General features: G+C 41.4%; 1 protein-coding gene across 3 annotated transcripts in view; it reads right to left on the reverse strand.

Annotated features, from left to right (window-relative positions):
• CHD6 (chromodomain helicase DNA binding protein 6) overlaps positions 1–14,892 on the reverse strand; it is a 203,002-nt gene that overhangs the window by 28,270 nt on the left and 159,840 nt on the right. For all 3 annotated transcript variants that reach the window (XM_076011121.1, XM_076011120.1, XM_076011122.1), the window contains exons 24-27: positions 14,465–14,554; positions 13,671–13,774; positions 7,261–7,390; positions 4,575–4,635 (exon numbers count right to left, since the gene is read on the reverse strand). In XM_076011121.1, coding sequence (XP_075867236.1) covers positions 4,575–4,635; positions 7,261–7,390; positions 13,671–13,774; positions 14,465–14,554 — 385 coding nt within the window. The remainder of the gene's footprint in view (positions 1–4,574; positions 4,636–7,260; positions 7,391–13,670; positions 13,775–14,464; positions 14,555–14,892) is intronic.

The following is a 14,892-nucleotide window of genomic DNA, read 5'->3' on the forward strand; positions in this document are numbered from 1 at the left end:
ACTCATGCAAGAGGTGACCTTTGAATACTGAAGGACACACAGGAGTTTGCCAGGAGGAGAACACAGGGCTCTCTGTTCAGGTAACAGGATGTACAAAGGCAGAGCAAAGACCTCAGAACCCACAGTGGTTTTCATTTTATGGAAAATCAAGCATCCTACTCTTGCATAAGCTTCATGTAGAATATAGGTATACATCCAACGCCATTAACATAAAATTCAAGGATTTTATTATTGAAAGATCATAAGATTTAGAAAAAGATGTATGCAGGGGAGACACTGCTCTTGTGTCCCCTGGCAGTAAGACTTTTTTTGCAGCTGACTGAAACTATTTGAGCTTTCTCCTCTCTACGATGGAGATAAGAATGATGCCTAACTGAAGGGGAAATGTACTTTGTAAATGTGTGAGTATTGTACACACAAATATTAGTATTTCAGTTCAGAGAAGCCTCAAACTCTTAACTCACCAAGAAGAGTGTTTGCTCAGTCCCTAACTATTCTTACAATGGAATTTGGCCATTATAGGCACTAAATTTCCCTGCAAGTTCTTTCTGATCTGTGTGACTTCATCTTTCTATGCACAGACCTTGTACTTCAGAGAACACCTGGGACACAGCGCAGTTACCTGCAGTAGGAACTGTAGCACAGCATGGACAAGGCATGCTTATCACCACAGCATTACATTAAGGCAAGTTGTGCCATTTCTCATTACTATTTCTGTTAAAAGAAATGTTATTCTCTCTACATACTAGGTTTGATACAGAAAGATTTTGTTTATAATTCTAGGCTCCAAACCATTTTAAACCCAAATAAACTTTTAGCTAGCTGCTTTAGAAGGTCTCTGTAGGTTCACTGAATCCAATTGCATCTGAAATCTACTAATACAATCATTTTCCAATCAAAAGTGGTATTGATATTAAAACAGAGAGAGGTAGGGGAAGGAATAGATTAGATCATCTCAAATGTCCCTCCCAACTCCAACATTCTACGATTCTCTGAATGACACATTTTAAGAGGACAACAAAAAGTACAGTGTGCTCTGACAGGCACCAGAGAAGTGAGGGGTCTGGAGGGGAATTTCTCCTGAAAAGAGATTTACGGAGATTAAGGTCACTAGCCAGCTTCAATAATTTAAAATCTTATCAGAGGCTGCTATACTCTAGTCCAAAAATTCAGAAAAGTCTGTGGCTTACTCAACTCACGCCAGCAAAGGCTGAGTGGGAGCCGGAGCCTAGATTTCTACCTTCTCCAGATGGTAACAGAGTACCCCATTCCTCTGTGGAGTGGTATCAGAAAAAGCTAAGTAGGGAGCCAGAACTTTCATTTCTGACAGACAGTAATGAGGTCCCCGATTCCTAGCCATGATGCCAGCAAAGACCAAGTGGGGAGCTGAACTTCCATCTCTGCCCAACAGTAAGGAGAAACATCTCCTTCAGGTGTTACAGGAGCAGATTGGGAACATGAACTTCTGCTCCCTTCTCACAGAAACAAAGCCCCCCCATCCCTATTCCCTGCCAAAAGAGGTGTCAGAAGAAGTTAGTTAAAACGAGGTTTAGTAAGATCCAATCTCACAATATAATACTCAAAATGTCCAGATTCCAGTAAAAAATTACTTATACCAAGAACCAGGAAGATCTCAGTGAATGAAAAAAGATAAAAGATGCCAATATTGACATGACAGATCTTAGAATTACCTGATCTAAGAATTTAAAGCAGTCATCAACGGACCATTTTGAATGTTTGCCACAAAACAGAAAAACTGAAGTACTCAGCAAAGAAACAAAGATTCTTCTTCCAAAGAAGAACCAAAGGGTAATTTTAGATTTGAAAAATACAATAAGCTGGAAAAAAAAAAACAAGAACCAAAAAAATCCCTCAACAGAGCCAGCACAGTGGCTCATGCCTGTAATCCTAGCACTGTGGAAAGCCGTGGTGGAAGGATTGCTGGAGGTCAGGAGTTCAAGACCAGCCTGAACTACATAGCAAGAAGCTGTCTCTATAAAAAATTTAAAAAACAGCAGCATGGTGGTAAGCATCTATATTCCCAGCTACTTGGGAGGCTGAGGCAGGAGAACTGCTTGAGCCAGGAGTTTGAGATTGTAGTGAACTACGATAACAATATGCTCTAGCCCAGGCAATAGAGTGATACCCTGTTTCCCTTCCACCCACCCACCCCAAAAATTCAATCACAAATGTTCCTTATGAAAACAAAACAAAACAACAAAACAAAAGCAAACAAAAAACCCCATCAAAGGACAGGTTCAACAACAGAATGGAGGAGGAAAATAATCGGTGATCTTGAAGACAGAATAATAGAAAGTATTCAATGTGACTAACACACACAGAAATAGATTAGAAAAAATAATTGAACAGAGCCTCAGAGACCTGAGACTGTAACAAAAGATTTAATATTCATTTCATCTACATCCTGGAAGAGGGTGGTACAGGAAAATGACTTAAGAAATAATGACTGAAAATGCCCCCAAGTTAGCAAAAGACATAATCCTACAGATTCAAGAAGCTAAGTGAATTCCAAACAGGCTAAACTCAAAGAAATCTGAACACACAAAAATATCTGAAAACTAAAGACAAAGAAAAAATCTTGAAGGCAGCGAGAGAGAAAAGGCACCTTACCTATAGGGAAAAAACAACATGAATGACAGTGGATTTCTCACCAGAAACCATGGAGACCAGAAGGAAGTGTCACATTTTTCAAGAGCTGAAAGAAAAAGAACCATCAACCCAGAATCCTATGTCTGGTGAAAATACACTTCAGGGATGAAGGGGATATTAAGACATTCTCAGATGAAGAAAAACTATGAGAACTGTCACCACCAGATCTACCCTAAAAGGATCACCAAAAAAGGATGACTAAAAGAATTTCTCTAAATTGAAAGAAAACAATAAAAGAAGAAACCCTGGAACAACAGGAAGAAGAAAGAACATGATAAACAAAAATATGGGTAAATATAGCAGACTTTCCTCCTCCTCTTGAGTTTTCTAAATTATGCTTTATAGTTGAAGCAAAAATTAACATTATCTGATATGGTTCTAAATATACATAGAATAAATATTTAAGAAAATTATTAAGTGGGGGAGACTAAAAGAACAAAAATGGAATTAAGGTTTCTACACTTTACTTGAGCGGTGAAATGATGCTGCTAGTGGACTGTGATACTTAACGTATATAACAAAACACCTAGAACCACTAAAACGCACAAAAAACAAGATAGATAACAAAAAAAAATCTTGAGGATCTATAGGTAGGCAGAGTTCTTAGACTTGACACCACAAGCATGATCCATAAAAGCAGAAGTTTATAAGTGGGACTTCACAACATAAGAACCTTTTGCTCTGTGAAAGACAATGTGAATGGGATAAAAAGACAAACTACAGGGTGGGAGAAAATATTTGCAAACCACATGTCTGATGAAAGATGATTATTCGGAGTATACAAAGAACCCAAAAAAATCAACAGTAAAACAATGACATTAGAATATGGGCAAGGGACATAAAAAAACATTTCACTGAAGAAGATATACAGATGGCAATTAAGCACACAAAAAGACGTTCAACATTATTAGCCATTAAGGAAATGCAAATTAAAACCGCAATGGGGTACTATTACACACATACCAGAATGGCTCAACTGAGTAACAGTGACAACACCAAATAGTGGTAAGGATGTAGGACACAGAGAAAGCAGACCACTCATACATTGCTAGTGGGAATGTAAAGTGGTACAGGCATTCTGGAAAACAGTTTGGCAGTTTCTTAAAAAATCAAATATGTAACTACCATATGATCCAGTAATTACCGTTCTGGGCATTTATCCCAGAGAAATGAAAGTGTACTTTCACACAGAAATCTATATACAAATCTTTATCATAGAGGACTTATTCACAACAGCCCCCAAACGGAAACAACCCAGATGCCAGTGGATGAATGGTTAAACAAACTGTGGTTCAACCATCCCAAGAATACTATTCGGCAATAAGAAGGAATGAACTACTGATACTGACAACAACCTGAATGAATCCCCAGGGAATCATGCTCAGTGAAAAAAGCCAATCTCCAAAGGATACGTGCTGTACGATTACATTTACAGAACATTCTTAAAATGACAAAATCATAAAAAAACAAAGAACACATTAGTGGTTGTCGGGTAAAGGCAGAAGAAAGTGGATATGGTTATAAGACAGTGACATGATGGATCTTTGTGCTCATGAAAACATCCTGTATTTTGACTCCATCAGTGTTAGTCCCTGTTTGTGATACTGTACTATAATTTTGCAAGATGTCACTATGGGAGTGGGGGAACTGGATAAAGATACATGTGATCTCTCTGTATCATATTTTACAACTGTAACTGAAATCCACAGTTTTCTCAAAACTAAAAGTTTAATTAGAATAAAAATGCAATGCACCCTGTATGTTTGAAATTTTCATAATAAAATGCTGGGGAAAATGTAGTACAACTGCCACAATGCAATGAAGGTCCCCAAGACCACTGCCAAGATGGGGATTTCTCTTTTGATATGAAAGACCATGTGGTAAATACAGCACATGTGACTTACCGTTTGTTTCTGGAGACCATCTAATTTGTCCTCAGCATTGTCTTCTTTATCTGTGTTGCCTCTAAATAAACGTAAAAAAAGCATTACATACTACTCAACAGTTACAGCAGTGCTCCCACCCACCGACCCAACCCATGGTTTTGCTTTCCTCAGTTTGTTACCCTGGTCAACTATGACCCGAAAACATTAAGAAATTCTGGGAGAGAGAGAGACCAATATTCTGGCAAGTTTTATTACAATATATTGTTACAACTTTCTATCTTATTATTAGCTACCATTGTTAATCTCTTATTGTGCCTAATTTATAAGGGTTTGGTACTATAAGGTTTCAGGTATACACTGGGGGTCGTAGAATGTATTCCCCATGGATAAATGGAGACTACTGAGCCAGCTCTTTGTATCTGTGGGGGGACTGGTTCTAGAACCCCTGAGGACACCAATATCAGCAGATGCTCAGGTCACTTAGTTGGCCTTCCATATTTGAGGGTTCTGCATCTTTGGATATAGGAAGCCAATAGTAACTAGATCCCTTCCACTGCAGGCACTCAAAATCTTCATTTTTCCCTCCCTTCTGGGAAAACTCAAGAGATAATGAGAATGAGAGAAACTATCACCAAACAGTGTCATCTCTTCTACGCGCAAGGACCTATACTCAACTGACACTGTACGATGAGACTGCAGCCTCATGATCTACTCAGGCAAGTTCAGAGGCTGGCTACTGTAAGAAAAAAGGTAATTACTGCCCATCAAGAGTTATCTTAGTATGTGGCTATGATGAAAGGACAGACTTTTCTTTTTTGAGATGGAGTCCACCAAGGATAGAGTCCTGTGGTGTCAGCCTAGCTCACAGCAACCACAAACTCTAGGGCTCAAGCAATTCTCCTGCCTTAGCTTCCTGGGTAGCTGGGACTATAGGTGTGGGCTACCACGTCTGGCTAATTTTTAGATGGGGTCTCACTCTTGCTCAGGCTGGTCTTGAACACCTGACTTCAAGCGATCCTCCAGCCTCGGCCTCCCAGAGTGCTAGGATTACAGGAGTGAGCCATTGTGCCCAGCCAAAAGGACAGACTCTTGAGACTAAAGGCTTCACAAATCATAGGCCTATTGTCCCAAACCCTAGACCACAGTAGGAAGAGTCTTCCCATAGAATCACTTACATTTAAAAGTCACTTCCTTTAAAGGGAACTCCTCTGCCACTGCTGAGAAGGGAAGGGCATTTTGCCCTAGTTACCATCAGACCCTTACAGCTTCCTACCTTCTCTCTTGTGAGCTTAAGTACTGCTGATGCCTATCAGTTTTTCATGATTCCTTTTAAAATTGACTTTGAGGATGGGCACGGTGGCTCATGTCTATAATCTTAGCACTCTGGGAGAACGAGGCAGGAGGTTCACCTGAGCTCAAGAGTTTGAGACCAGCCTGAGCAAGAGCAAGACCCCTTTCTACTAAAAATAGAAAAATTAGCCAGGCCTCATGGCTTGCACCTGTAATCCCAGTTATTTGGGAGGCTGAGGCAGGAGAATTGCTGAGTTTGAGGTTGCAGTGAGCTATGATGATACCACTATACTCTAACCTGGGCAACAGAGCAAGACTGTCTCAAAAAACTGACTTTGAAATATTCTTGTCCTTGCTGTTCAAGTCCCAGAGGCAGGAAAATTTCCTACCTTCATTGTTTAATCATAGAAAGCAAGCAACCCCACAAAAATATAAGCTTTATGTCACATTCAGGTACCTCATCCAGAGAGTGTTTTCCTTGAACCAGTGAATCTAACATTAGGATAACCAGTCATTTGGGCCTTTGATAACATCTCCCAGAATGCATCTTTATTATCTGTCTACAGGAAACACTTTTAGGGCAGCCAAAGTTTTCATCAGGGGTTAAAGACAGATGGAAAATGCATTTCACACTTTATTCTTAGTCTGAGTGGATGGTTAGTAGGGGCTCCTGTCTGTGCCACCCTCTTAGGCCTGGCCACAATGTAAAATCCTATTTGCTACTTTTGGAGAGAAGATCAAACTAAAAGCTTACCAAACATAAGCTTAAGAGATAAATGCTATCTTTAAAAATATATACATATTTTGGAGAACTATACTTTTTAGCTGTTGATTTAGCTTTCCTGTGAATTTATACATTTTGGGGTTATGCCACTAAATAAAACTTAGGCAAATGGCATGCTTCTATACTTTTTTGGTACATGATCCATGGACAGGCTGAAATGCCACGGCTGTCAAGTAGTAGCCCCTAAATCCACCTTATTCATCGATCATGAAATCCTTAAATAATACTAGAATTTCATCTGGTGAAATTCAAAGTCAGGAAGCGTGGACTTGAGTCTCTTCTTAGCTTTCTGCTAGGTATGAGAGGTCTGAATTCTTCCCTGAGAATCCTCTGACCAGACAAGACACAGGCCTGGTTAAAAAGTTGGGCAGGATGGTGAGCAGCCTGAGGAACTCATGAAGAACAGGAAATGGTATTTGATTCAAAGTGCTTAGAAGTCAAAGAACAGGTCTGAGGCACAGTAAGGTATAACCAAAGTAGCAATTCTGGAAGGCAGTGGCAGTGCAGCAAGGCTTAAGGGAGATGCCAGACATTAAGGAAGAGATATGAATAGTGCTGAATGCATGTGAAAGGGGCCACAGATTAGTGGCAAGGCATGTCACATCAGGGTTCACCCACATGGCTTCTTACCTTTCAGGAATGTCCGAGGTCCCATCTGCAACACCCTGTTCTGCAGAAAGGGACTTCTCATCTGGCATCCCGACTTTTTCCAGGAAGCAAAGTGCTGGGTCTGCTCGCATGGCATTGTACCTCTCATAACCTGATCAAAAGTAATGAGAAATGTCAGCAGTCACGTCAGAACTCACAACATCTGTCTTGGGCCTTAGACACTCATTTTGTTTCTCTTATTAAGTAAAAATCAATCAATCAATCAATCAATCAAATAGAAACACACACACAAAATACTTTAAGATTAACCAGCTCCCATATATAAGATTTCCTATCAGGGAAAAATCCTGGAGCCAAAGCAGACCACCTTTGAGTAGTGTATGACCAAAAAATGAAAGCTTATAGAAAAGATACAAGGTAGAGCTAATACAACGCTCACCTGTTTGCTGCTTTCCAACAGCAAATGGAATCAGAAAAGTTGTTTTTGCAACTTCTTCCCCTACCCCTTCAACTATGAACATCTTGTTATGTTTTGAATGGGGCTTTTTCCTTTTCTTTTTTTGAGACAGAGTCTCGCTTTGTTGCCCAGGCTAGAGTGAGTGCCGTGGCATCAGCGTAGCTCATAGCAACCTCAAACTTCTGGGCTCAGGTGATCCTCCTGCCTCAGCCTCCTGAGTAGCTGGGACTACAGGCATGTGCCACCATGCCTGGCTAATTTTTTCTGTATATATTAGTTGGCCAATTAATTTCTTTCTATTTATAGTAGAGATGGGGTCTCGCTCTTGCTCAGGCTGGTTTTGAACTCCTGACCTCGAGCAATCCACCTGCCTCGGCCTCCCAGAGTGCTAGGATTACAGGTGTGAGCCACTGTGCCCGGCCGGGGCTTTTTTATTATAGTTCATTTTTATCCCATGTGTTACAAAGGAAAGCTGAACAAAATGATGGATGCCAGGGCTGAAATATGGACCTACCACCTCTGTAGTCACAAACTCAGTATGGAATCCTAATCCACACAGGCCAGGGCCATGAATCTGCTCTTTACCACATCCCAAAGTCAATAACATAGAGAGTACCTGACCCAATAAAGGGACCTCAAAAGGGTGGCAAAACAATGAAAAACAAGTCACTTTTATTTTTATTTGTTTATTTTTTTGAGACAGAGTCTTACTCTGTTGCCCAGGGCTAGAGTGCTGTGGTGTCAGCCTACCTCACTGCAACCTCAAACTCCTGGGCTCAGGCGATCCTCCTGCCTCAGCCTCCCAAGTAGCTGGGACTACAGGCATGTGCCACCATGCCCGGCTAAGTTTTTCTCTATATTTTTAGTTGGCCAATTAATTTCTTTCTATTTATAGTAGAGATGGGGTCTCGCTCTTGCTCAGGCTGGTTTTGAACTTCTGCCCTTGAACAATCCCCCCACCTCAGCCTTCCAGAGTGCTAGGATTATAGGCATGAGCCACCATGCCAGGCCAAAAAGTCACCTTTAATTGAAAAAAGTCCATGCATGAGAATTTGTTATTATTTTTGAACTTAATGTAATCTTACAATGAGATAGGATTTGGCCACATAAAAGACTGGACTCCACCATCATTGGGGAACTCCTTCACAATCATCAAAACCCTTTCAATGTTGCTCCTAGCAAACAATGTCAATCTAGAGAAAGACCCAATCACAGGTGATGGAAGAGCTGAACATAAAAGAGAACCAGCCTGGTTTACAGAACAAACCTGATTTTACTTTCTTGGGTCTTTAATTTCTATCTTGGATCTTACTCTCATATCACTGTTGATGCAGTCTTATCCTTCATGCTGTAGAGAGTCCCTGGTACTTTTTCTCCAAGGAGCTAGCTGTGTGTGGGACTCCATTTTTTAATCCACAGTGACTCTCCTGCCATCTTCACAACAGATGCTGCCACATGAGGCATATAGCATGAGAAACCACATTGCCTCAGGTTCTCTAGTCATTTATTCCTTAGGGCAATTACTTGATTACTGTAAGTCCCTCTTATGAGACTGTCCATTCCCTAGGAACAGAACCTTTATCTATTTTTGCTCATCATTACATGTTCAGTACCTAGCAAAGGGCCTGACACTATATATACTCAACAGTTGACTGGATGAGTAAGGTCTGCCCGCGTTCTCTCTTCTGATTATCACTGTAGGAAGAACTTCTTTTACCCTCTCCCAAGGTTCCTGCCTTAGCTCACATCAAAAAGAATTTCCCCAATATTCTTGTTGTTTTAAGGAGATCCCTGCCATTATCTCTTATCTGCTCATACTTGTGAAAAGATGGGTAACTTCTGGAAGGTAAGATGATAAAAATCTCCCTTTACTACTGTATTGAGGGGGAGATTAACTGTTTGGGATCCTTCATGTGCCTGCCCACAGAGTAGAAAGTTTCTCTTGTCATGTATGGATTTGAAGTCTAGAGACAGATTCTGCATTTCTATTACTTAATTAGCTATGAAGGTGGAGGCAAGGAAGAGTGAATGATTCAAGTTTCCTAAAAAACCCCAACAACTGTCCTGAAAAGAGACCAGTAGGAGCTGTAATAGCAACACAAAGACATAAACAGCAACATGACAGGCCTTGAGAGGTGTGGGCTGCCTGCCTCTTTTCACTTAGTCTATAGACTCCTAAGAATAGGAACAAAAATACTAAAATTCCTGTCTTGAAAAATATGTCACGAACCCAGCTTCATGTGGAGGGACAGTAGTCACTCAACACAACTGAGAGCTGTCAAAACCATCATTCAGTATAGGTCTGCCACAGGGGCCTTCTTGTTGCAGGCTCAATCCCCAACCAAAGGCTCAGCTAATGCTAATAGGGTCAGCTTGGAGATGGAACTATGGCTATATGCTTCTCATTTAACAGGACTGTAGCAGGCCGTGTCTGGGGTGGCCTAAAAGATTCACCAAACCTTAGTCAATGAACAGTTGTGTGTTTCTTAACAAAGGGTATGATTGCAATACTACAGTTCATACTTTAAGGCATGGAGGAAAGGCTGAAAGGGCTTCTTGATACACCATCCCTGAAGAATGAACGCCAGATTGGCTTTTCGAAAATGGCTGAATATCACATCTTCACCAGCTGCTGGGTACCTGGGAATCTGATTGTCACTGGGTAACACGAGTTGTGTGGATTGGTTACGATGTGATGAGGGCTGAGGTTACATAGGGGTGGTCAGGTGCTACCCAGATGAGGACAGAGCTAAGCCCATGCTTGTGGAACGTCTGAGGGGCAGCACAGAGCCAGGGGAAGGGTCTGATTTGGACTCTAGAAGGTGTCAAAGAGGATGGGTCCATGAGGCACTTGAGCAACCTACTCTAGGCTGACTCCAGTGTAACCATCCACCTGAAGTGATCTGGTCCATCCAGAGTCTGCATGGATGGCTTAAGACCAGTCCAGCAGCACTGAGTACCCAGGTTAGCCTTTTCCCTTCTTTAAAGCATATCTGCCAAATTCACCCTGTACCATAAGGAGGCACTTTAGGCATTACACAAATCACCTTCCTGGGTATTCACCTCAATGGGCAATCTGTGAGAATTTGAATGGAATGGGTGAGGCATTATCTTAAGGTCTCACAGGTGTGCTCAGGAAACACAGATTAACTTATACCCCCCTAAAACAGCTTCATAGAGCAGAAGAGTTTTAGGTTTGGCAGTGACCTTATGCATCATCTGGGTTGACTCTGCTATTTATAATATGACACTAAGAGATCAACTGATTAACCCCAACACACTAAACCTTAATTAGGAATTAGAAACTAGTGGGTAAAGTACCAATATCAAATTGCCTTTTCTAGGAGAGAAGAGGTCTTAGGCATCCACAGATTCTTGTCCTTTTTTTACATATTTTGAGGCTGTGTCATTCACCAGAGGATTGTTACATCTTCCTGGTGAATTACACCTATCATCACTGTCCAACTACCCTCCTTCTCCCAAAATATGCTTTTTGCCTTAACAACTTTTTTTTTTTTTTTTTTTTTTTTGAGACAGAGTCTCGCTTTGTTGCCCAGGCTAGAGTGAGTGCCGTGGCGTCAGCCTAGCTCACAGCAACCTCAAACTCCTGGGCTCGAGTGATCCTTCTGCCTCAGCCTCCCGGGTAGCTGGGACTACAGGCATGTGCCACCATGCCCGGCTAATTTTTTATATATATATCAGTTGGCCAATTAATTTCTTTCTATTTATAGTAGAGACGGGGTCTCGCTTTTGCTCAGGCTGGTTTCGAACTCCTGACCTTGAGCAATCCGCCCGCCTCGGCCTCCCAAGAGCTAGGATTACAGGCGTGAGCCACAGCGCCCGGCCCTTAACAACTTTTTGTGTGATATTGATTTTGCCATACCAGATTGCTGTTGTATTTGCCAGGCATGTCTTGTTTTACCATTTCAGTATCAACTTCAACTTTTTCTTCCATGTTTCATCTCTTTCACATCTCCATCTCCTTATCTCTAGGGGATATGTTCCTCCAGCTTTGCTTTCCTGGGCCAGAGAGCTTTTTCTTGCTTCTATTTCCTGGAGGGGCAACCCTTCCAAAGCCATGTTTCCTATCTACGTTGGGTATTAAAGACTCAGTCCCTCTGGTCCACTGTCATATTAGCCCCCAAGCTTTCAGTTCTGGCTTTAAGTGACCTCTGCATTTGGGGGTTTTCTCTTATTTCTTTCAAGCCCAAATTTACCCCAGCTTCCTATACATCTGTGGTGGGTGTGTTGGGGTGGGGGAGGAAGTAGAGGAAGCTTGTAAATTATGTCTGCCATACTGCTGGAACTTTAGGTGTCCTCGTTTCACATCACATTGTCCCCATATAGAGATTTGGCAATGTGTCTTAAAACTACCACTGAAATGAGACCCAGGGTCACTAGGCTTTTCCATATATACAAAGTTCAGATGTTCTGGAATCTGGCTGGCTGCCTCTAGCAGCCTGTTGTCTTCTGGGTTCTTTCCAAAATTAGGTTAAACCAAGTCTAGGTTGCACTGTGGTACCTGTGATTAACAGTCAGAAAACACATATCTTTCCACTTTGGAACTGAGCTTTAGCCCTGCACTGTCCAACAAAGAAGCCACTAGCCACATGTAGCTATTTAAATTTAAATTAATTAAAATTATATAAAATTAAAAATAGTTGCTCAGTTATACCAGTCACATTTCAAATGCTCGATAGCCACACATGGCTAGTGGTTTCCATAGTGGACAGTGCAGAATTAGGGCATTTCCATCATTGCATGCAGTTCTACTGGACAGCACTGCTCTAGCTTAATCCCAGCGGTTTGACAAAGAGTTCTCAGCAGCACTGCACCTCTGAAACTTGCATTCTTAACACTAGAATCCAAGTTTGGTGGGGAGTCCACATTAAAACATGTATAGGCATGGTTGTTACTTAAATGTAGCTGGTTACCCAGTAAAAGTTGAAGAATTCTCTTATAAAGTAGGTATTAGAAAGTTAACAACATTCCAGAGGCAGAGTAATATGAGGGAGTAGAAAAGCACTAAGCACCTATTATGTACCAAACGCCATCCTAGGTGGTCTTATTTAATCTCCAAACAACCCTCTGGGTAGGGTGTTTTGACACTACCTCCTCCTCCACCATACAGGTGAGGAAATAGACCAGGGAAGCTATGACTTGCCAACTCTGTGACAGAGTTGACAGCTAAACGCAGGTTTACCTAACTCTTTCCATTTTAAATCCTGCTACCCAGTTTAAAATTTCTGTTGATTCACCTGGCAGGGAAGGTGTGTATCAGGCATATTATGGGCAACTATCACTTTCATGATTCATTTTAACAATTGGCAGTTCACTGAAAGCAACGGCAGGTGCTTAAAACAGTGAGAGAAGTGAAGGGGCACTTCCTTCAATTTTTCCAAGCTATTCAAAAACCTCTTAGTCCTCTTTAGTCTCTTGATTACCACATTAAAAAAAAGTTTGTCCATGCCATCTTCTATGCTTAGATTTTTAAGCCAATGGGCAAAAGATACACACTAGGAATATGCTGATTATCTAGAAAAACTTTAGAATTCTGCATACATATGAAATGCTAAAACCTGGCATTTCCCACCATTTATTTATTCTTTACTCAAAAAACACTGGGTGCCTACTATGTGTCAGACACTACGGCAGACACTGGGACTCTAAGAATTAATTAGAGGTAGTCCCAGCCCCGACAATGGTAGACAGGAAAGTGAGGAAGACACACACCAAACAAGTTCTTTGTGGCTATAGTTGCCCTTTTGAAGTTCCTCAACAATAAAATATTCACAGTATTACCATAAGCCACATATTCATCTGGTCGAAATTCCCAGAAGAATCTACCATATAAGAAGGATGTGTAGTGGGACTACAGCGTTTTGCAGGAAAACGCCAAGCTTAGTCAAAGAGTGCCTTGGGGGGAAGTGGGGAAACTGATCCAGAACAGAAAACATTCACTGAAAATACGCACCATGCTTGAAGACGCCAATGAGAAGGGACTTATCAGCCTCAGCATCCCACCAATCCACTGGAATTTCCATGTAGTCAATGTCAGGCAGAGGCACATCCAGCTCCCTACGGAAGGAAGGGAGTAGACTCAAGAGTTCCTTCAACACAGACACAAAACAAAAGCTACTGGCCCATCCCTGGTATTAAGTCACATTCCTAGTTGCATGCTGAGATGCTGAAGTAACAAAAAACAGATAATTCAGAGGGCTGTGGGCCAATGTTTCTCAACCAGGGCTTTGCATGAGAAACACTTCAGGAGTGATTTAAGCATATGCACTTATTTCCAGGCTCCACCTTAGACTGACTGACACGGAGTCTTGAAGCACCACTTGTAGGATTCATTGCCAGATGGTGTAGGGTGGGACCTTGGGATCTATATGTATACGGTAGATCTGATGTGCATCTTTACTTGAGAAACACAGCAAAAGCCATCAATATATTGGTCATCTGAAGGCAGAACTTCCCCCAAGAGACTGAATCATAGATGACTGAATGTCTAAAATAGCACCCAGATCATCTTGGCTCAATATGTAGCCTCAACACACAGGGATCTCAAACACTATTTGAGAACAAGATAGCCTGCACTGGTATAATCAGGAAATAAAGAGGGCCTTGCCTACTCGACCATCTGGGTAACTGGTCCTGGGCAGGGTGGGAACATGGGCCTCCTGAAGCACAGGGAAGTTTAGCTAGCTCCTCGAACAGGCACTTTATGTTAATTCTTTACCATTGAGAGGTAAGGCTGATTTGCTTTACCTGGCAGGAGTTCCTTCAAATGCTTTCTCAGCTGCTTCCCCCAGTATTTCAGCTTTTAGGTAGTACAGCATCCGGACTCGCAAAAGTACCCTATGAAAGGTGAACGCATTAATGTGAAAAAATTAAACTCATGAACTTAGTGATACGAAGCAATATGCAAGAAAGCAATATATGGAAATCTTTCCAAATATATTGGAAAGATTGGAAAGAAGTGTTACATCTCTGGTATACCACTTCTTACCTCAGCTGTCAATCAACTCAAATAATTTTGAGATTTTTTTTTTTAAGCCCAGGGAATTAATAACTCTCTAATAATTTACAACCATTGCTGATCCTTAAACCTAGCTATGGTATGACAGGCTCCTTAGTAAAAACTGGAACAGAATGTCACAGTCCTGCCTGCTGAGATCTAGTGCAATCAGAGGAAG

This window comes from Microcebus murinus, chromosome 16, assembly GCF_040939455.1.
Source record: "Microcebus murinus isolate Inina chromosome 16, M.murinus_Inina_mat1.0, whole genome shotgun sequence".
NCBI lineage: Eukaryota > Metazoa > Chordata > Mammalia > Primates > Cheirogaleidae > Microcebus > Microcebus murinus.